The sequence below is a fragment of the Saccopteryx leptura genome, chromosome 1 (genome assembly GCF_036850995.1).
Source record: "Saccopteryx leptura isolate mSacLep1 chromosome 1, mSacLep1_pri_phased_curated, whole genome shotgun sequence".
Lineage (NCBI taxonomy): Eukaryota > Metazoa > Chordata > Mammalia > Chiroptera > Emballonuridae > Saccopteryx > Saccopteryx leptura.
Window position 1 is genome coordinate 93,503,879 of NC_089503.1, and position 24,412 is coordinate 93,528,290.

Here is a 24,412-nt window from a genome sequence, read left to right on the forward strand (position 1 = left end):
CTAAAAAGTTTTTGCTCAGCAAGAAAACCAGACAACAAAATAAACAGACAGCCAACTAAATGGGAAATGATATTTTCAAACAGCTCAGATAAGGGCCTAATATCCAAAATTTACAAAGAACTCATAAAACTCAACAACAAACAAACAATCCAATAAAAAAATGGGAAGAGGACATGAACAGACACTTCTCCCAGGAAGAAATACAAATGGCCAACAGATATATGAAAAGATGCTCATCTTCATTAGTTATTAGAGAAATGCAAATCAAAACTGCAATGACGCCTGACCGGGCGGTGGCGCAGTGGATAGAGTGTCGGACTGGGATGCAGAGGACCCAGGTTCGGGACCCCGAGGTCGCCAACTTGAGCACAGGCTCATCTGGTTTGAGCAAACATTCCACCAGCTTGAGCCTAAGGTTTCTGGCTCCAGCAAGGGATTACTCGGTCTGCTGAAGGCCCGCGGTCAAGGCACATATGAGAAAGCAATCAATGAACAACTAAGGTGTTGCAATGTGCAATGAAAAACTAATGATTGATGCTTCTCATCTCTCTCCATTCCTGTCTGTTTGTCCCTGTCTATCCCTCTCTCTGACTCACTCTCTGTCTCTATAAAAAACAAAACAAAAACAAAAAAACTGCAATGATACACCACCTCATACCTGTTAGATTAGCTATTATTAACAAGACAGATAATAGCAAATGTTGGAAAGGCTGTGGAGAAAAAGGAACCCTCATTCACTGTTGGTGGGACTGTAAAGTAGTACAACCATTATAAAAGAAAGTATGGTGGTTCCTCAAAAAACTGAAAATAGAACTACCTTATGACCCAGCAATCCCTCTACTGGGTATATACCCCCCAAACTCAGAAACATTGATATGTAAAGACACATGTAGCCCCATGTTCATTGCAGCATTGTTCACAGTGGCCAAGACATCGAAACAACCAAAAAGCCCTTCAATAGATGACTGGTTAAAGAAGATGTGGCACATATACACTATGGAATACTACTCAGCCATAAGAAATGATGACAGCGGATCATTTACAACAAAATGGTGTGATCTTGATAACATTATATGGAGTGAAATAAGTAAATCAGAAAAAAACCAAGAACTACATGATTCCATACATTGGTAGGACATAAAAACGAGACTAAGAGACACGGACAAGAGGTGGTGGTTACTGGGGGTGGGGGGGAGGGGGGAAAGGGGCACAAAGAAAACTAGATAGAGGGTGACGGAGGACAATCTGACTTTGGGTGATGGGTATGCAACATAATTGAATGACAAGATAACCTGGACATGTTTTCTTTGAATATATGTATCCTGATTTATGGATGTCACCCCATTAACATTAATAAACATTTTTTTAAAAAAGAAAGTTGTATTTACAGTTTAAGTTCAACTATGTGAAAAAAATAATTTAGGAAAAAGACTAGTAAAATGTAAAAATTTTAATCAACATTTATAAAAAGAAGTCTATTGAAAGAGGAAGCATAACAGTCACACACTTGATATATAATCTCAAGAAGTTGGGCCTGAGGCTGAAAGGTGCTGCTTGAGAAATGAATGAATGAAGAATATATAGTAACATGCCTTTGAAAATCATTCCTATCAAAGCTTAAATCTTGGTCTCCATAATAACCATAACATCTAGCTTAATGCTAATAGATGTTTTCTCATGTACAATTTTATCAACATCAAGGATTCTAACAATATCCAGAGCTAAAATAAATATTTTAATTACAAGACATTTTAGATTTGGCATACACTGACATCAACTACTAAGTAATGTCCAAAATAGTGTATCCTTTAATGTAAAAGTTGTAAAAGTAGCTACAAGTTGTGGTATACTTTAACCCTAAATACTGTCACTGGGCATCTGAATGTTAAAATTGTAGTATGATACTACAATTAAGTCTGGCATGCTTGGACTTTTAAGGTAAAATGGGAGATATAATTTTGCTCTTGAACATATTAGTACTTAGGACATATAAATACATATTAACTGAATGAAAAGAAAATCTGTAGTTTTTAGCATTATATGAACTTCTGAAAAAGTATGCAAGAATTGACCTGCAAAGGAATTTAATCAAGTATCTAAATAAGAATGACTGCCAATATGAAGGAATTCAAACTTTAAGTTACTGAAAGTATTTATTCAAACCTAGCTGTATAACAGTATCAAGTTAAATAGACATTAACTATATAATATTTAGTTCCTTAGAAATAGACTTACTGCCACATCATAAAAATTTCTACAACACTGATTTCTGTAATAAGGTTCAGGAATTAAAATGTGATTTCCACACAGAGAAATGTTGTGTTAGGTAGGATAGATTTAGTTTTTTAAAGGTCTAGTACCAAAAAAAAAAAAAAGTTGAGGAAAATGACTCTTAATAGTACATATACCTACAGAAAAAAAGCTTAAAAGCTTAATATATTGATATTTAACCAAACAGAAAGCACTTAGGAGAACATCCTTTAATATCTAGGCACAATTGGTCAGGTACTAATTATAATTTCTGTTCTCATTTAAAGGTTTAAATCAGTTCATCATCTTCACTGACATGTGATGTCTAATACAGAGAAGGCACCTCTCATTCTTCTTTTTAAGAGTAACTTTAACATTTTAAGGAGCACAGAGACAATGTGCTACATCTATGTACAGATATAGTTATTTAATAGCCCATTTTAGAAGAAACTACATTAAAATATAAAACTATGATTTCTCTTCTTACATCTGATGAACATGACTTTCTGAAAGGACACCAGAAGATAATCCTCCACATAAGTTTCAAAATAGAATGCAGATTTAAATTAAATGTGCATTGGTCACAACTATTTTAAGGAGTTCTAAGAATTAGTGCAATTCTTTAAATCCCCAGTACTCCAGGATCAAGTATATATATCCCAAGAAATCACAACTAGTACATAACCAAACTTTTAATGGCTCAAACATTTAAAGTTCTGTAAAACATCTCAAAAGTTATAAACAAAAGGTCAGAACACTCAAATGGTTTACAAAATTCTCTCTTTAAAACAAAGAGACCAGAATGACCAGAACAAGTATAAATTTCAGGAATATAATTTTTACTGCAATTTAAGAACAGGTGTAAAAGTATTCATTGTAAAAAAAACCCAAATTGTTATTTTCTCAATGCTTTACTACCATCTGAGGTGGTTATCACTTTTGTACTATTTAGTGGGTATGTCTTGTTGGACAGTTACTGAAGGCAATTTATAAAGAAAAACATCATGTCCCCCCAACAGTGAGAAACTTCCATATAAATAAGCCTCAGAAGTAGGGATCCTAAGAAGCCAAAAAACAGTGTAAGAACATTAGGTTGATTAACCTCTATTTCAACAATATTTACACAATATTTACAATATGCAACTGTCAAAGCTATACAGTTTTGCAGACCGACTTTACTTACATTCCTGCAAATCTTTTCTTCCAAAATAAAAATATACCAGGTAGGTCTATTTACAAACTAGGAAGCTGCTTCAGAAACAGCATGATTTAGATATAAAGTGAAATTTCAGTACAATGAAAGTGCAGGTCATACTTTTAGATTCTGTCAATATCTCATTTCCTACACTGAGAGCTTAAGTAATATGAGATTTAAACAGTTACTGTTCTTCTATGTTCAGAATGTTTACTCGTCATAATGCAAGGATAACAAAAATTTGTCCACATCCATTCCAGCTGGAAATGAACTGGGCAGCTTCTTTTTCTGTCAAAAAATAAATAAATAAATAAATAAATAGTAAAAAGAAAAAAGAAAGAAAAAATAAACCTAAAGTTAACACAATGAAGTCAAGCAAGGCCCCCAAAAACATCCTTAAATCACGTAGAACCTTTGATCAGGTTCTTCTGCATATTAAAATTGACAATTTTTTTTCAGTTCATTAGACTTTTAGTTTTACAGAGTAGAGACAAATATAATAAAGTCAAAGTTAATATAGTATACTTCCAATGGTTATTTCAACGTTAGCTTAGGACAAAAACCATTACACAAATCTAGAGTGTGATGATGAAACTGATGCTGAATGAAACAAGTGAGCATGCTTTCTACAAGGTGGTCATTACTGCCAAACCATAACCTTAGAAAATTTTACTAAGATTTTCAAGTTCCAAACATTTAATATACAACAGGCACTTTGGAAATACATTTGGTCCTCACAGACATCAGATAGGTCGTAAGCTGCTGTTAAATGATGCAGCTGAGACCGAGCGGCTATGGGCTTAATAGGGTCCAAACCAAGGCTTGGATAGCAGTAAGACAAGAATTTCTCTGATGCCGTATTTTAAACCTTTCTTTTTGTTTTATCCACTTACTAAATGGATAAACAGATTAGGAAAATGGGTTTCATTTATTAATGCTATCTCTGAATTGCCTTTCTACTCATAACTATGGTTAGGGAAAATCAGATAAATTTAGTTTTTATATTGCTCCACATATTAACATCTATAAGAGCCCAAGAAAGACATGGTAAGACATGTGGAAAAAACCCTCCAATATGTAGGAGTTGTAGTTTTTTTACTTGGTAATTTCACACACAATAGTGGCTTCCCAATTTTTCCTGCCTTATATTACCCCCCATCCCAAATTTGGATCCTACCACTAAACAAAAACCTCCTTTTCTCAAGAAAGATGTTTATAAATAAATGCTTTAGCAATTGTTTTGAAAATGACGTGTTTCATTAGATAACTTCCGAGTACCACACTGGCTGAGAGACACTGCTATACAATATTTTTTGTCAATCAAAACTCAAAGCTATTTTGACAAGAATGTTCAATCAGGTAGCTATGGCAACAAATGCTGAGCTCTCTCATCTGAGCATTGAAAGGACAAAGGTATGATTTTGAAATTAAAGACTTTCAAACTTGCCTTAATTCTCTTCTTTTTCATCGGTATAGATGAAGTTGAAAGACTTTTATTAGAAGTACGGGAGTTTCGCTCACGCTCTTCTAATTCTTCAATTTTCCGCTTTTTTGTGGTGTTCCTTGAAGATGCTCTAAACTGTTGTGTATTGTCTTTTAGAGGAGTTGTTGAAGTGCTCCTAGAGATGGCTGCTCTGGAGAGAATCATCAATGTGTGGGCGGCCATGCTTACACTGTTCTCACTCCCTGCTTCGCTGGCAGGGCTGCAGGCAGGCAAGTCTGGGGTGACAGGAGGAACCATTACTTTGGGTGTGCTACTGTCTTCAGTGAAACGCCTACTAGAGGGGACCTTGATCCCATCTGTAGGTTCTTCTTTATGCTTTTCCCCTGCCCCTGAGCCAGGTGTCCGGGCTGCGGATAAATGGGTACTGTCTGCGAGCCTATTTACCGGGCTCTGTCGCTGAACATCCTGCGCCATGTCCGCGGGGTGTTTACTTAGTGGGTTAGTCAGAGAACTGGCAGATTTGCTTTGTTCCTGTTTTAGATCCTTCACAGCACCACCTACTGAAATGACATTTTTACTGTTTGAGGATGTGCCTTGTTTTTTGGTTATTTCTTGTAGTGAAGCTATAGTTTTCTCATTCCGTAAACCACCATTTTGCTGCCCATTAGACAGTTTTGAAACTTCTGGATTTTTCTGCCTTTCCACATCACTGCATAATTCATTCTCCTTATTAGCTGTTGCTTTATGGAAAGATTCAAGCCCACTTTCTATAGGTGAAATTTTCTTTTCTGACTGAGCTTCTTTTAGGGTGGCATGTCGGCTAACGGCAGTTTCTGATTTAGATAAAACCTTAGGCACAGGCGGTCTCTCTCTCTCTCTTTTGAGAGCGTTATTACAAGAGAGTTTTAAGGTCGAGGCCGTCACAGGTGAGTCAAGATGAGGAAATGAAATGTCATTCCTGTCTTTGTTTTGGGACACCACCTTACGGTTTGTCCCCTGTGTATCTGCCGCAGGAGCAGCAGTGCTATCAAAGCAGAGCACACGCCTGTGGCTTTCAAATGGTTTGCTAGCTGAAGCTATATTCTCTACTGAGAAGGGAACTGTGATTTCTTCTATTTTTTTCCCATGATCTGTTGCCATATTCTTGTCAGAAACTTCAATCCTTAAAAAAAAAAAAAAAACATTTTTAGCAACATAAAGAAATAAATCCTTTATACTTAAATAAATAAGTGCATTCAAATAGTATGATAGAAACTACTTTTATATTTACCTTTGTGCATGACATCCAACTACATGACTTGATGAATCCACCAAATTATTTACCTGCTTTCCTGGAAGTAAAAATGAATTAATTAGAAAAGAAAAACATTCCTGAGAGGAGTATATTCCTATGCAAGAAAACAGAACAGACCAATCTGTACCACGTCATGAGAAAAATTTTTAAATGACAGCATATATACAAATGAAATACTTTCATGTACTAAGTTTAAAAGCAGCTTTGTAATCCATACAAGATGGTTACTCACCCATTTTACAAAGGAAATATAGAAATGGCTTGCTTCAACTCCAGGCAAATATTACAAACCCCACCTTTGGATTTACGAATTACAACGTACAATATGGAATTTAAGAGTACTACTTAAATCCAGAAAGATACTTAAAGCAGTATATTATGCTTATTTAAAAAATTTGCCCATAGAAGAGTAATGGTTGTAAGACTGACTTAGAGCACATGCTCTGGAGTTTTAGTAGCCATGTTTTGATTTCCATGGAGTTTGTGTGAGACAGCAGCAAGACATGAAGCTACAGAGCAAAGCAAAGATGAGATCACAAAGGACCTTATGTATTATGCAAAAGGTTTCACAGAGAATCCTTAAGAGTTTTAAATAGGAGACATGCATTAACACATGCATTATGTGTAGAGACACTCTGGCAGGAGTACAGAAGATGAACTAGAGAAGAAAGAACACTAGAAACAGGAATTCTTGTTAGATGTCATGAAATGGCTCTAAATATTCAGATAAGTGACACCGAGGGTCTTAGAGGCAGTGAAGGGCATACACAAAGACACGAAGGGAAAAGGAGCAATCAGTGATGACATTAACCAAGGGGGAAAAGTAGGCAGAGGAGGTCTCCGAGGAAGAGGGGAGACTGGGCATGTAGAGTTTGAAGGACTTGAGTTACAGAAAGAGTGGGATGTAGCACACAGCAGTGGTTTCAGAAGCCATCAACAGTTAGAGGGAAGTAAGAATGGAAAACGCTCAATGCATGTGGCAATGCTAGGTCAGAGGTGACCTCATTTTAAACAGTTTTAGTGGAAACATGAGAAAAGACAATGTGAATAAAGAAGAACTGAGAGATAAGAGGGGTTGGGGATAAAGGGCTGGCAGGTGGGACAAACCTTAGGAATTTTACAGCCAGACAGGGAAGGAGGCAAAATAAAAAAGTTGAAGATATACAGAGGATAAAATCTAGAGCACAAGTAGACTGCATTAACCTTACAAAGAACAAGGTAATTATTCCCTGAAGAAAGGAAAAGGGAAGAATGATTTGGAAAGTAGAAAGGGTTCTTATTAAATTGATTGATATGCCAAAATGGAGTTCACTACTGATAAGTGGGGAGATAAAATCATTTACATTAAAATGATTGCTAAGTGGTAGTAAAGGTGAGAAAAAAATTAAAAAATTAAAATAATTCCCCCCCCCATTGATTTGAGAGAGTAGAAGGAGGCGGGAGTGGGGGGTAAGGATCAACTTGTTCTTTCACTTAGTGGTTCCATTCAGTCATTGGTTGCTTCTTGTGCATGCCCTGATCAGGGATCAAACCCACGACCTTGGTGCTCCAGACTGACGCTTTATCCCGAGTCACCAGCCAGGCTAGGGAGAGAGATTTCCAGGGAAAGGCCTGGCCCCACTTCCAAAGCCACTGAGAAGCTTGGTCTGAGGCAGAGCTGGAGGTTAGACCTAGGGCTGGAGGGTAACAAGTAGGTGCGGTAAAGAATGTGGACATGAAGGTTTTTAATTGTACTGGGAAAGTGACTGATATGGGAAAGTGACTGATGTGATAGATTATACAGTCCAGCCTGCATAGTGAAGGGAAAAACCTAGAAAGAAACTGAAGATTCAGATAAAAGGTGAAGATTTAAATAATAGTTGCTCTTACTGGTTGAAGAGAGATTCAGTGGATTATGGAAATGAGAATATCTTGAGAAAGGTTACAGGCTTTTAAAAATCATATAAGTCTAATAAGAAGTAGTGAAAAATTAAAGATGAAGCTATGGGAGAGGGTGAGTAAAGATTAAAAACTTAGAAGTGGAGCCCTGGACAGATAACCCAGATGGTTAGAGCATCGTCCCAAAGCTCGGAGGTTGCCAGTTCTAACCATGGTCAGGGCACATATAAAAACATATTGATGTGTCTATTTTCCTCTCTCCCTTCCTCTCTCTCTCTAAAAATTTATGAAATAAAAAAGACTAAGAAGTGGAAAGATCAAAGAATTCTAAGAGTTAGGGTGTTTGGTAGGTTAGCAACATTTGCATGTTGTTAACTGTGAAGATGGAAATGTTTGAGGTAGAGAAGTCTGAGAACTAGGTGCAGCATTTATCAAAGCCCTGGAAGAAATTCTGGTTGTTACTTTGTATATGGTATATTTTGTTGACAAAATCTTTAATTTTGTAGTCAACACCATCAAACCTTTTCATTTATAAATTAGGCATTTTTTCATTTTAAAAACAATTATTTGAGTGACGTCACGGAAATGGCGCCGTGAGCAGCGCGTCCGACAGATCTCCCCAAAATCACAACAAATTTATCAACTAGAAACAGGAAAATTTATCCTCGGAGCATTCCGGAGTTCCACACAAACTGAAAGCGAAAGGACTGTTATCATTTGAATCTGAGAGACAGGGTGTGGAGGAAGCTACCGCAGGGACGTTCATTCAAGCCGCGAGGAAGTGCGCCTGTGGTGAGTCAGCCCACACTCGGGAGCCGCAAGCAGCAGCCACGAGCAGCAGCCGAGAGCAGCAGCCGCGAGGAGCAGCCGCGAGCAGCAGCCGCTGGCGCGCCAGGTCCGGTTGCAGAGCGAGCACCGCTAACGTTCCCAGCGGCCCGCGCACTGCGAGTGAGAGTCGCCAGCCACCGGTGCCCGGAGCACCCCATTCGCGCGTGTACCCTGGGCATTCCACGCGCCCAGAGCACCCTGCTGGCCCGCACACCCAGGGTGCCCCATCATCCTGCGCCCAGTGGGCCCCAGCCGCCAGCAGCGGGGGGAGCGGGAGAGGCCCCAGGACGGTATTCCCTACTTGGGAGATTCTCTCCGTGGGTGGGGCACCTCACCCAGCCATTCAAGCTAACAATCAAGCGTTGGGGGAGGGGCGCGCGCAGGCAGCCTGAAATACCTTCGGGAGCACAGCTGCGACCCAATCACTGAAATTAGCTTAACCCGTGAAATCTGCGCACCCTCGGTTCTAATTGATAAGATCTCTCTCAGTTCAGCGACCCAAGACAAGAGGCGTGATATTTTTTAGTGCCTCTCGCTAAAGGGGCGGGGGCAACTTCTGATTGATAGAGCCTCCATATTCAGGGATAAACGCTAACAAGAAGGACTTGGCAGATAATAAGATCTATACTACACTAGTCGCAAGCAGAGACTAGTGCCTCTTCTTCCCAGCCGAAACAGGCTACAAAGTGTGGAAAGCCTGGGTTGAGAGGTCCAACTGAATGCTAGGCGCTGAACAGTCACCTTGACAACAATTGACTCCCACCCCCGCCTGATTACACTGGAGGCCCTGACTGCCAGAGCCTTTCCCAAAGCCTTGCACTGAGTGGGGATAGAGTGGGGATTTCCCAGCTCTTTGAGCCTCTTACTCCCCAGGCAGAAGCAGTTGCAGCCTTATAGCTGGATCACCAGGCTGCTAATTCAGGAAGGGGGGACTAGGAGAGAGAATCCAGGAAAGCAAACTCTTTCATCGTTGGACCCTGCAAACGCCAACAAGCCTTGACTACCAGCAAGACTAAAGCCAATTATATGACATTGCCATAGAATCCCATCAACTGCAAATCCCTACCTAAGTGTGACACAGGGGCAGAGCCTGGGGTAGAGTCACCGACCAGGAAGAGGGAGAGAAAAGAAAAAGGAAGAAGTTAACATCTCAAAATCAAGAAAAATCCACAGACTTTACAACTTGTTCCACTAATTTTTTGTTGTTGTTGTTGTTTGTTTCTTCTATCTTATTGCCTTTATTTCCTCCACCTCGGTCCTTCTATTCTCTGCCCATCTTATGCTTCCCTTTTCTTGAACTACACTACCCATAAGTGTTACATTTTATTTCTCTTCTTCATCCTCACCCTCCTTTAAGGTTATACTCCAAAACACTTAACTCTCACTCTCTCCTCTTTTGTTTTATTTTGTTTTGCTTTATCTTGTTTTTTCTCTTCCTTTTTTATTTCTTCCTTCGTTTTTCTCTTTTTCTTATTTTTTCCTTTCTATTCGTTTTTTCTTTTCTCGTTTTACTTTCATCCCATTTAATCCTCAATCACGAACAAATTAGTTAATTTGGGACTCAAGGCTTTTTTTGGCTTTATTTTTCTTTTTCGGTTTTGTTTTTGTTTTTTTCTTGTTTGTTTATTTTTGTGGCATTTTGGGTCCTCCCAACCCAAGGTCTCCATTGTATTTAGTCTTCGCTTCACTTAATACAACAGATTTTTACTTATCATTTTTATTTTTTTCTTCTTTATTATTCCTTTTTTTGTCCTTTTTTCTGGTTCCCTCTTATCCCTCTCATTATATCTCTTAGTTGACCATCACTCACAAGCAAATCATCTTATGCTTGTCTAAGATTTTCTTCCTTTTTTTTTTTTTTTTTTTTTTTTTTGCATTTAGTAGGTCCCTACTCCCCTTTTTTTGCCCCTTGAACTCTTCACCCCAAATCAGGCCCTCCATTATAGGCACGATATTTCCCTGAGGAGGGGAGAGGAGGGAAAGAGAAGAAAGGAAAAAAGGGGGAAATAATAAATTATTACTGTTTTTTTTTGTGGGGTGTTTTACCTTTTTTTTTTTTTTTTACTTTTTACTCTTTATTAATTCTAATTAGTGCTATCAACAAGACCACCCTCAGATGCCAATAAGAAAGAGGAAATCGAATATTATGGATACAAAAGAAAGAGAGGTAACACAAATAGATGTGGAAAAATCTATGGAGAAAAGACTTAACATATTGGAAGCCTTGGAGCTAAATGACAGAGAATTTAAAATAGAAATCTTAAAAATACTCAGAGATATACAAGAAAATACAGAAAGGCAATATAGGGAGATCAGAAAACAACTCAATGAACACAAAGAATATATTACCAAGGAAATTGAAACTATAAAAACAAATCAAACAGAAATGAAAAACTCAATTCACGAGCTGAAAAACGAGGTAACAAGCTTAGCTAGCAGAACAGCCCAGATTGAAGATAGGATTAGTGAAATAGAAGACAAACAACTTGAGGCACAACAGAGAGAAGAAGAAAGAGACTCAAAAATAATAAAAAACGAGAAAGCCCTACAGGAATTGTCTGACTCCATCAGAAAGAATAACGTAAGAATAATAGGTATATCAGAGGGAGAAGAGAAAGAAAATGGAATGGAGAATATACTCAAACAAATAATAGACGAGAACTTCCCAAGCCTGTGGAAAGAACTAAAGCCTCAAATTCAAGAAGCAAACAGAACACCGAGTTTTCTTAACCCCAACAAACCCACTCCAAGGCACATCATAATAAAGATGACACAAACCAATGACAAAGAAAAAATTCTCAAGGCAGCCAGGGAAAAGAAGAGTACAACATATAAAGGAAGGCCTATTAGATTATCATCAGATTTCTCAGCAGAAACTCTACAAGCTAGAAGAGAGTGGACCCCAATATTTAAAGCCCTGAAAGAGAGGAACTTTCAGCCAAGAATACTATACCCATCAAAGCTATCCTTCAAGTATGAAGGAGATATAAAAACATTCACAAATACAGAAAAGATGAGAGAATTTATCAACAGAAAGCCCCCACTCCAGGAAATACTAAAGGGGGTTTTCCAACCAGATTCAAAGAACAAAAGAAAACAACACCACAAGTAACAGCTCCACCAAGAACACAATAAAACCAAACTTAAACTGTGACAACAAAGGAAAAAAAGGGGGGAGAGAATGGAGATTAACAGTAGCAAAGGACGATGAAGTGCAGAAATACTTATAAGATAGGGTACTACAATGAATATGGTAGGTACCCTTTTCATTACTTAATGGTAACCACCCTAGAAAAAACCACCACAAAAACACTTGACTTAAAAAAGGTAGCAACAGAGGAAAGAAGTATGGAACACAAACAAACAAAAACAAATGATAGAAAAACAAAAGAGAAGAATCAAACTAGATACAAAACTAACAGAAAGCAATTTATAAAATGGCAGTAGGGAACCCACAAGTGTCAATAATTACACTAAATGTAAATGGATTAAACTTACCAATAAAAAGACACAGAGTAGCAGAATGGATTAAAAAAGAAAATCCAACTATATGCTGCCTACAAGAAACACATCTAAGCAACAAGGATAAAAACAAATTCAAAGTGAAAGGCTGGAAAACAATACTCCAAGCAAACAACACCCAAAAAAAAGCAGGTGTAGCAATACTCATATCTGATAATGCTGACTACAAGACAGAAAAAGTACTCAGAGACAAAAACGGTCATTTCATAATGATTAAGGGGACACTGAATCAAGAAGACATAACAATCCTTAATATATATGCACCAAACCAAGGAGCACCAAAATATATAAGACAGCTACTTATTGACCTTAAAACAAAAACTAACAAAAATACAATCATACTTGGAGACCTCAATACTCCGCTGACGGCTCTAGATCGGTCATCCAAACAGAGAATCAATAAAGAGATAGTGGCCTTAAACGAAATACTAGAACACCTGGATATGATAGACATCTATAGGACACTTCATCCCAAAGTGACAGAGTATACATTTTTCTCTAGTGTACATGGAACATTCTCAAGAATTGACCATATGTTGGGCCACAAAGACAATATCAGCAAATTTAGAAAAATTGAAATTGTACCAAGCATATTTTCTGATCATAAAGCCTTGAAACTAGAATTCAACTGCAAAAAAGAGGGGGAAAAACCCACAAAAATGTGGAAACTAAACAACATACTTCTAAAAAATGAATGGGTCAAAGAAGAAATAAGCGCAGAGATCAAAAGATATATACAGACAAATGAAAATGAAAATACGACATATCAGAATCTCTGGGATGCAGCAAAAGCAGTAATAAGAGGAAAGTTCATATCACTTCAGGCCTATATGAACAAACAAGAGAGAGCCGAAGTAAACCACTTAACTTCACACCTTAAGGAACCAGAAAAAGAAGAACAAAGACAACCCAAAACCAGCCGAAGAAAGGAGATAATAAAAATCAGAGCAGAAATAAATGAAATAGAGAACAGAAAAACTATAGAAAAAATCAATAAAACAAGGAGCTGGTTCTTTGAAAAGATCAACAAAATTGACAAACCCTTGGCAAGACTCACCAAGGAAAAAAGGCACAGGACTCAAATAGATAAAATCCAAAATGAAAGAGGAGAGATCACCACAGACATCATAGATATACAAAGAATTATTGTAGAATACTATGAAAAATTATATGCCACCAAATACAACAATCTAGAAGAAATGGATAAATTCCTAGAACAATACAACCTTCCTAGACTGAGTCATGAAGAAGCAGAAAGCCTAAACAGACCAATCAGCAGGGAGGAAATAGAAAAAACTATTAAAAACCTCCCCAAAAATAAAAGTCCAGGCCCAGACGGTTATACTAGTGAATTCTATCAAACATTCAAAGAAGACTTGGTTCCTATTCTACTCAAAGTCTTCCAAAAAATTGAAGAAGAAGCAATACTTCCAAACACATTTTACGAAGCCAACATAACCCTCATACCAAAACCTGGCAAGGATGGCACAAAGAAAGAAAACTACAGACCAATATCTCTAATGAATACAGATGCTAAAATTCTAAACAAAATACTGGCAAACCGAATACAACAACATATTAAAAAAATAATACATCATGATCAAGTGGGATTCATCCCAGAATCTCAAGGATGGTTCAACATACGTAAAACGGTTAACGTAATACACCATATCAACAAAACAAAGAACAAAAACCACATGATCTTATCAATAGATGCAGAAAAGGCTTTTGATAAAATACAACACAATTTTATGTTTAAGACTCTCAACAAAATGGGTATAGAAGGAAAATATCTCAACATGATAAAGGCCATATATGATAAACCATCAGCCAACATCATTTTAAACGGCATAAAACTGAGGACTTTCTACCTTAAATCAGGAACAAGACAGGGTTGTCCACTCTCTCCACTCTTATTTAACGTGGTGCTAGAAGTTCTGGCCAGAGCAATCAGACAAGACAAAGAAATAAAAGGCATCCATATCGGAAAAGAAGAAGTAAAGGTATCACTTTTTGCTGATGATATGATCCTATACATCGAAAACCCGAAGGACTCCACAAAAAGATTATTAGAAACAATAAACCAATACAGTAAGGTCGCAGGATACAAAATTAACATACAGAAGTCCATAGCCTTTCTCTATGCCAACAATGAAATATTAGAAAACGAACTCAAAAAAATAATCCCCTTCACGATTGCAACAAAAAAAATAAAATACCTAGGAATAAACATAACAAAGAATGTAAAGGACCTATATAATGAAAATTACAAAGCATTGTTAAGGGAAATCGAAAAAGATACAATGAGATGGAAAAATATTCCTTGTTCTTGGATAGGAAGAATAAATATAATCAAAATGGCCATATTACCCAAAGCAATATACAAATTTAATGCAATTCCCATCAAAATCCCTATGAGATTTTTTAAAGAAATGGAACAAAAAATCATCAGATTTATATGGAACTATAAAAAACCCCGAATAGCCAAAACAATCCTAAGGAAAAAGAATGAAGCTGGGGGCATTACAATACCTGACTTTAAACTATATTATAGGGCCACGATAATCAAAACAGCATGGTATTGGCAGAAAAATAGACACTCAGACCAATGGAACAGAATAGAAAGCCCAGAAATAAAACCACATATATATGGTCAAATAATCTTTGATAAAGGGGCCAACAACACACAATGGAGAAAAGAAAGCCTCTTCAACAAATGGTGTTGGGAAAACTGGAAAGCCACATGCAAAAGAATGAAACTCGACTACAGCCTGTCCCCGTGTACTAAAATTAATTCAAAATGGATCAAAGACCTAAATATAAGACCTGAGACAATAAAGTACATAGAAGAAGACATAGGTACTAAACTCATGGACCTGGGTTTTAAAGAACATTTTATGAACTTGACTCCAATGGCAAGAGAAGTGAAGGCAAAGATAAATGAATGGGACTACATCAGAATAAAAAGTTTTTGCTCAGCAAGAGAAACTGATATAAAAATAAACAGACAGCCAACTAAATGGGAAATGATATTTTCAAACAACAGCTCAGATAAGGGCCTAATATCCAAAATATACAAAGAACTCATAAAACTCAACAACAAACAAACTAACAATCCAATAAAAAAATGGGAAGAGGACATGAATAGACACTTCTCCCAGGAAGAGATACAAATGGCCAACAGATATATGAAAAGATGCTCAGCTTCATTAGTTATTAGGGAAATGCAAATCAAAACTACAATGAGATACCACCTCACCCCTGTTAGATTAGTTATTATCAACAAGACGGGTAATAGCAAATGTTGGAGAGGCTGTGGAGAAAAAGGAACCCTCATTCACTGTTGGTGGGACTGTAAAGTAGTACAACCATTATGGAGGAAAGTATGGTGGTTCCTCAAAAAACTGAAAATAGAACTACCTTATGACCCAGCAATCCCTCTACTGGGTATATACCCCAAAACCTCAGAAACATTGATACGTGAAGACACATGTAGCCCCATGTTCATTGCAGCACTGTTCACAGTGGCCAAGACATGGAAACAACCAAAAAGCCCTTCAATAGAAGACTGGATAAAGACGATGTGGCACATATACACTATGGAATACTACTCAGCCATAAGAAATGATGACATCAGATCATTTACAGCAAAATGGTGGGATCCTGATAACATTATAAGGAGTGAAATAAGTAAATCAGAAAAAAACAAGAACTACATGATTCCATACATTGGTGGAACATAAAAATGAGACTAAGAGACATGGACAAGAGTGTGGTGGTTACCAGGGGTGGGGGGAGGGAGGACAGGGGGAGAGTTAGGGGGAGGGGGAGGGGTACAGAGAACTAGATAGAGGATGGCGAAAGACAATCTGACTTTGGGCGAGGGGTATGCAACATAATCTAATGACAAAATAACCTAGACATGTTTTCTTTGAATATATGTACCCTGATTTACTAATGTCATTCCATTACCATTAATAAAAATTCATTTAAAAAAACAAACAAACAAAAAAACAATTATTTTACTCCAGTATCATTAAGATATTCTCTTATATCTTTTTTTGGTGTGTGTGTGTGTGACAGAGATAGAAAGAGGGATAGCTAGGAACAGACAGAGTGACCCCTTGCTCAAACCAGATGAGCCCGTGCTCAAGCTGGTGACCTCGGGGTCTTGAACCTGGGTCGTCTGAATCCCAGTCTGACGTTCTATCCACTGCGCCACCGCTTGGTCAGGCCTCTTGCATCTTCTTTTGTGTTTAACTGTTTTGCTTTTCACTTTTAGGTCTTTAATCATCTTGTAGTTCACTTTCGTATATGGTGAAATATACAAATATTGTATAAAAAATAATCTAATTTTTTCCTTTAATATACATAATAGTCAATAAATTTCCTTTATTAAACAAGCCATCTTCTATACTTTGACTTCTGATACAAGTTCCAACACATACAAGTTCCTATAAATACGTAGTCTCTTTCTGAACTCCTTTGTTCCATTTCTCTTTTTGTTTAAATTGCTGCAAAAACTTTAAGAATGAATGATCAGCCTGACCAGGCGGTGGCGCAGTGGATAGAGCATCGGACTGGGATGTGGAGGACCCAAGTTTGAGACCCCGAGGTCGCCAGCTTGAGCGCGGGCTCATCTGGTTTGAGCAAAGCTCACCAGCTTGGACCCAAGGTCGCTGGCTCAAGCAAGGGGTTACTTAGTCTGCTGAAGGCCCGCAGTCAAGGCACACATGAGAAAGCAATCAATGAACTACTAAGGTGTCGCAATGAAAAACTGATGATTGATGCTTCTCATTTCTCTCCGTTTCTGTCTGTCTGTCCCTATCTATCCCTCTCTCTGTCTCTATACAAAAAAAAAAAAAAAAAAAAAAAAGAACGAATGATCACCCGTTAGAAATAGTACAAGTATTTAAAAAGAAAATACTGTGGTGGTGTTGCAAACATAAATATACAGACATAAAGTCAACATTAATGAACTTAAAAATGTACCTGTACAAGGCTTATTTCTTAGTCCTTGAGTTTTCTGAGATTTTGTAGGGATAGGGAATTGAGGGATACTTCTATTGCATACAGGTGCTGCCAAAGGCATGTGAAGAACCTATAAAAGAAGAGACTATTAATTATACTATTTTTGAAAAACATCACTGCACCATTTTTAGTTCATAAATCTTACCTGCTGAGGAGGAGCAGGAAATGTATTTCCATTCTGTCCAACAACAGATACAGGTATCATTCCTACCATTCCTTGGAGTACAGGCTGGACTGGAGAAGCAATTATGATGGCAGACCCTAACAAATAAAACAAAACAAACTCAGTAAAATAAGGTTTTCTCTCATGAACATGAACTACCAAAATTACTAATTTGAAATTTTCTAAAATTATAATCCCTTTTCCTCTACAATTTATTTTTTTAAAAGATTTTATTTAGTTTAGAGAGGAGAGAGAGAGAGAGAGAGAGAGAGAGAGAGAGAGAGAAAGAAAGAAAGAGAGAGAGAGAGAAGGGGGAGGAGCAGGAAGCATCAACTCCCATATGTGCCTTGACTAGGAAAGCCCAGGGCGTCGAACTGGGGACCTCAGTGTTTTAGGTTGACACTTTATCCTCTGTGCTACCACAGGTCAGGCAATTTAATTTAATTTTTACAAAATTAATTTAGGGGCCTTGGCCAGTTTGCTCAGTGGTAGAGCATCAGCCCGGCATGTGGATGTCCTGGGTTTGATTCCCAGTCAGGGCACACAGGAGAAGTGACCATTTGCTTCTCCATCCCTTTTCCCCTTTCTCTCTCACTCTCTCCTCCTCCCACAGCCATGGCTCAATTGCCTTGAGCAAGTTGGCCTCAGGCGCTGATGATGGATAGCTCCATGGCCTCCACCTCAGGCACCAAAAACAAACAAACAAAAAACCAGCTCCTGTTGTAGTGGAGCAATGGCCCCATAGGGACCTTGCCAGGGGGATCATGATCATGGCACATGCGGGAGTTTATCTGCCTCCCCTCCCTTATTAATCAATCAATCAATCAATTTACGAACAACAGCAAGGCTAAGAAATTAAGAAAAAGTAAACTTGAATATTAAAGTAGTTATGGCTTTAGTTAAGATAAATATTATAAGCATGCATAAGATTCTACAGTCAAGGGATCATACTATATTTATATCTTGATTTCTCTAGAATTATGAAACTGACTAGAAAATTGTTGGTGAAGGTTTCAAGTCTGAATCTTATAACAGAAAATTAAGGTCCCAAATTTGAGCCCAGGACTTGCTCAAAACCTCAACCTGTTATCTCAATGGTATTGGTCAAAAAGGGTCTAGTCAAACCCGACCTGTGGTGGCGCAGTGGATAAACACTGACCTAGGATGCTGGGACCCCCAGTAAGAAGCCCTGGGCTTGCCAGGTTAAGGCACACATGAGAAGCAACTACTATGAGTTGATGTTTTCTGCTCCCTCACCCCGGCCTTCTCTCTTTCTCTGCTCTCTCTAAAAATCAATAAATAAAATCTTAAAACAAAAAGGGTCCAGTCAAAAAAACTATGGGAGGAAACACAAGGCTTTATATAGTCCTCAGAAGTTAATATAGTCTGTGGCTACCATAATTTAGCATTGCTCTGTAAATTAATCTTTTCCTTACATTCATTCACTGACATCCCACTTTCATAAACACCTACTTCAGTATCTCAAACATCTACCTACACTTACACTGCTTAAGACTCCCTTCCTTTTACTCCAAATATTACCTTGTTTCTCAAGGTCCACATTTTCTACAAATTATGACCTCTCTTTTATCTTATTTTAAACAGCACTTGAGCCTGACCAGGAGCATTGACCTGGGACACCGAAGGCCCAGGTTTGACATCCTGAGGTTGCTGGTGTGCGTGTGGGCTCATCAGCTTTAGCAAGGGGTTGCCGGTTTGATCCCAAAAGTCAGTGGCTTGACCAAAGAGTCACTGGCTCAGCTGGAGCCCCCAGGTCAAGGCACGTACGAGAAAGCAATCAATAAACCACTAAAGTGCCACAACAACTATTTGATGCTTCTCATCTCTCTCCCTTCCTGCCTGTCCCCCCCCCCCCCCGACTAAAAATAACAAAAAAACATGATACAGAGCCATCATGTTTAGTACAGAACTGCTGATATTCAATAAAATTTTACTGTATGCCTAGAAATGTAATTGAGAGGAAAAATGTGGGAACCAATAATTAAGGAAATGTAGACGAATGTGCCATAAACTCTATCTTCAAGAAACATAAATTCAAAAATGATCAATATGATAGACATGTCAATCACCAACCGTACATAAAATGGCATGTACTAAATGCCACAGGTGCTTTATAAACAAAAATTCCAAAGAAAGGGATCAATTCTGGAAGATGGAAGACAGTGAAAAATTATGAAGGGCTTTATGGAGGGAGAAATTCAATTTGTATCTTGGAAGTCTCTCCAAATAAATATATAATAATCTTTTTTGAAAATTAAGACTATAATAGATTTTTTTTTTTTTTGGTCACAGAGACAGAGAGAGTCAGAGAGAGGGACAGATAGACAGGAAGGGAGATGAGAAACATCAATTCTTCATTGCGGTTCTTTAGTTGTTCATTGATTGCTTTCTTATCTGTGCCTTGATGGGGGGGGGGCGCTATAGCAGACCGAGTGACCCCTTGCTCGAGCCAGTGACCTTGGGTCCAAGCTGGTGAGCCTTGCTCAAACCCGATGAGCCTGCTTTTAAGCTGGCGACCTCGGGGTCTTGAACCTGGGTCCTCCGCGTCCCAGTCTGATGCTCTATCCACTGCGCCACCGTCTGGCCAGGCAAGACTATAATAGATATTTTAAAAAATTACTACAACATTGGGTTTTAGTAGGTTTACAGCTATTTGATAAATTAATCTTTCTTTTCTCTTTTGTAGTTTAGTACATGGACTGGGAAGTAATTATGTAAACAAACAAAAAACAAAAAAAATGTAAACCACCAAATTCCATAGCTTACCAGAATAAAAAAAAGGTTTAGGCCCTGGCCGGTTGGCTCAGTGGTAGAGCGTCGGCCTGGCGTGCGGAAGTCCCGGGTTCGATTCCCGGCCAGGGCACACAGGAGAGGCGCCCATCTGCTTCTCCACCCCTCCCCCTCTCCTTCCTCTCTGTCTCTCTCTTCCCCTCCAGCAGCTGAGGCTCCATTGGAGCAAAAGATGGCCCAGGCGCTGGGGATGGCTCCTTGGCCTCTGCCCCAGGCGCTAGAGTGGCTCTGGTCACGACAGAGCGAAGCCCCGGATGGGCAGAGCATCGCCCCCTGGTGGGCGTGCTGGGTGGATCCCGGTGGGGCGCATGCGGGAGTCTGTCTGACTGCCTCCCCGTTTCCAACTTCAGAAAAATACAAAAAAAAAAAGGTTTGGCTAAATTAATTAGCTTAAGAGGAAGTATTATCACATTTCAGAATTTCTTCTCATATGACCTATATATGACTTACTATCACCTAACCAGTAACTGCACACACAAGAGAATTTAGATCCTACTCTACAGAAATAAGCTTCAGTATGTTCTTAAAGTTACCTTGTGAAAAGCTGGGTGACATAGCTTGGTTGACAGCAAATACACTGTTTGATCTTGGTGGTGTCTGTAACTGAGGTGGTGAAGGTTGGGCAGTCACAGGTGCAGAACTTCCAGGCAACACCACAACATTAGACTGACTGACAGCTGTTCCTAAGGCTGTTGGATCAGTCATGCAGGTAGCTATCAGAATGTTATTCGAATTACTAAAAGTTGTGCTTGTAGCTGGCATCAACTGTATAAACCCTCCATCCTTGGAAACACATGGTGTAATATTGGCTGAAAAAGCAATGCTGTCTTCACTCTGAGCACTGTTTACTGCAGAGTCTTCAGGTTTAAGTCCTAAAAGGCTCTGTTCCACGGAGGCTGAATCCCCCATTCCTTCAACAGATGTAATAGCACCTGCAGTTTCTTCTGGAGAGAGGCATTTAACTAATTCTGCATTTCTGGCAGGTGATTTAGCAGAAGACAAAATTATAGTTGGCAAGTTTTCTCCACTGATACTAGAAACTGCACTGTTAAGTTCAGTATCTGAGGGAACAAACGAGTCATCACTGATGATAATTTTGAGGGAGACAATGTTTGATGCATCTATCTCTGTTGAGTTGTTGCTAGCAGGTTTATCACTAGTATTTTGGGAGTCAGGGTGAGATTCGACCACTGAAGAACACACAGATTCTGAAGAAAGAGAATGTCTATCTTCTACAAGATTACCTCCTGGAGGCATCAACACAACCTCTCCACAGTTATTATTTTCACCTAAAGGGAGAAAAATACTATTTCCATCTTCTTTTACAGATGATGAAGGCTCTTGTGAATCCAAAGCAACCTTCTCAGACTTGGAGGGCTGAATTTCATGTTCTGTATGATTTAACTCAACACAATCATTAGATGGTTGTTCAATTGAAGATGTTGAATCTCCAAGACGAATTTCTACTTGTTGTTCAGATATATTTAAACCTGAACTATCAACAGACACAGATAATATTTTACTTTGAAGTGGAGAACTGTCTTGGGAATCTGAAAGTTGTGATGTAATTGCTAATACATCATTAGTTTCAATTTTACTGTGGTCAATTTCTCTAGAATCTGGTGACTTGGAACCATGCAAATTAGTTTTCAGCCTTCCTGTATCATTAGAACTTTCACAAAATTGACTCTTTTTAGATAGTTTTCCAGTTAGCGGTATATTTTGGGATAAAAGTTGAGAGCTTTTCCCAGAGAGAGTTAAATTTTCATTTTTAGCTTCTTCACCAAGAGAAACAAATGAAGTTATTGATGTATCAGACTGATCTGGCTGTAATCGAGATTCATTCGGCACATTTGGAGACAAAGAATTCTTTTCAACTTCCATAACCATTTCAGTCTCAGTGGACATCTGACTGGTATATAATTCAGCACATTGCTGATTACATTTGGTATCAGAATTTACTCTTTGGTTAAAGTCATTCAAATTAGGCACAGACTCAAAGGTAATGTCAAGGTTACACTTCTGTTCAGTAGGTAAAACTGTTTTAAAGGTCTTTTTCTGGATGCTAGAACCTATCTGGGAAAAATGTTCCTGGGCTTCCTGTCTAAGCACATCATGGTTGCTGCCACTCTTCAAAGCATTTGATGTGTCTTCATTTTGGTAAGATGTACAAAGTGGGGTTTGACCAGATTGATCATCTGCAAAATATCAGGATAGTAGCAAAATATGGTGAGTATGTACAGCTTCTAAGGTAGTCATCTTTACCATAAAACCTACTTTGCCAAGGAAGTCACTCATCACTGACATACCAGTAAGTAGAAGTCTGACATAAAAACCTTATCTACCATTTTCTGAGCATCAAAACATTTAAAAGGTACATCTTTTTATTACTGATGCCTTTTTATAAACAAGCGCCAAATTTTTTTCAAGCTTCTTGGAAAACAGATGACAAGATGAAGGACAAGGTATAAGTTTAAGAATATTAGCCAGTATGTAAAAAAGGGGCTTCAAACATGCAACTCTTTTTTTTTAAGGCACTTGACTTTTCAACTTGTACCATTTCTATTGACCTTACTTTATCTGATATATTCTTAAAGGTGAAATGAGGCCAAGTACATTTTGCATGATCAACATATGATATTACTGTGTATTTTCTAATATTCAACACGTTTACTCAACCACAGGCTGGTACTGGGAAACAAAGATGAATGACCTTAGAAAAATCAGTCTTCTAAGGGAAGCTGATATAGAACAGAAAGTCATAATAAAACATGGTAAAAACTGTAAAAGTATAGAAACAAAAGGCACCTATCTGCCTGGGGATGTGAGCAAGTATTACAAAGGAAATATTATATCTTGAAAAAGAAATTTGATAGCTGGAATAAGAAGAAAGGGTATTTCAGAAAATAACAGAACACTGATGAAGTGTCATACAGCATTCACAGTTTAAAACAGAAAACAATAACAATCTGAAAAATCCATAAAATGTTTATCCATAATTATGTAATTCAGTTAATGTGGGAGGCAGAAATATACAAAACACTGAGTACAGGGAACATCTGAATCCTTATTGTGGGGAGATTAGTGGAGATTCTATCCAGGCCAAATAAATTTAGAAGTAGATAGTTCCAATAAAGCAGGAAGACTTTCTGAGAAAGATTTCAAATTTCATTTTGTGCAAGGTAGAATTTAAATGAAGCACAATCTTTTACACATAATACATAGCAAGAAAGATATACTCCACTATAATCCAGTCTAAGAAGAAATGAAGGATTGGGCCTGGGTGTAGGCAGAGAACTCAAAGTAGAAATGTAGTTTGAGATACTCCAAAACTAGTTTGTATAAGACATGATAGCTTTAGAAGGACGCCATCAGGGTTTTTAGAGGGTTTGAGGGGGTAATAACATTTAAGAACACGTGAGCAGAAATGATTACTTTGGCATAGCTTGTAGAAAAAATGGATAGAGGTGGTATGAAAGAGGCCTAAAATTTAGCAAGAAGTATGTATGAGATGCCAGGATAATGTGAGAGAAGCCAGGATAATAGTTATCTTTGAAGAACAGGGATGGAGGAAATATTGATTGGGAAGGGCTATGAAGAGAGGTTTTGGTGTTGCTGCTGGTGTTCTAGCTTTTTTTTTTTTTTAATTTTTTTTAAAATTTATTCATTTTAGAGAGGAGAGGGAGAGACAGAGAGAGAGAAGGGGGGAGGAGCTGGAAGCATCAACTCCCATATGTGCCTTGACCAGGCAAGCCCAGGGTTTTTGAACTGGCGACCTCAGCATTTCCAAGTCGATGCTTTATCCACTGCGCCACCATAGGTCAGGCTGGTGTTCTAGCTTTTAACTTGAGAGATGGTTATGTTTATATAGTATTTGCTGGACTGTAATTCAATGAGCTATACACATTTTTTAATTGTACACTTCTGTATATTTCACCAAGGTAAAATTTGAAAAAAACTTGCAAATACTTTAAAAAACCCTAAAATGGATATTCA

At 38.1% G+C, this 24,412-nt stretch overlaps 1 protein-coding gene across 3 annotated transcripts in view; it reads right to left on the reverse strand.

Moving 5' to 3' along the window:
- Positions 1 to 1,836: 1,836 nt before the first annotated feature.
- Positions 1,837 to 24,412, reverse strand: part of NPAT (nuclear protein, coactivator of histone transcription) — a 67,340-nt gene continuing 44,764 nt past the window's right edge. For 2 of the 3 annotated variants that reach the window (XM_066371610.1, XM_066371609.1), the window contains 6 exons: positions 20,950 to 22,614; positions 17,588 to 17,703; positions 17,404 to 17,512; positions 6,160 to 6,220; positions 4,893 to 6,051; positions 1,838 to 3,733 (listed from right to left, as the gene is read on the reverse strand). In XM_066371610.1, coding sequence (XP_066227707.1) covers positions 3,656 to 3,733; positions 4,893 to 6,051; positions 6,160 to 6,220; positions 17,404 to 17,512; positions 17,588 to 17,703; positions 20,950 to 22,614 — 3,188 coding nt within the window. In that variant the 3' untranslated portion in view covers positions 1,838 to 3,655. Of the gene's footprint in view, positions 3,734 to 4,892; positions 6,052 to 6,159; positions 6,221 to 17,403; positions 17,513 to 17,587; positions 17,704 to 20,949; positions 22,615 to 24,412 lie in introns of all 3 variants that reach the window. The other variant, XM_066371611.1, reaches the window with a different exon arrangement.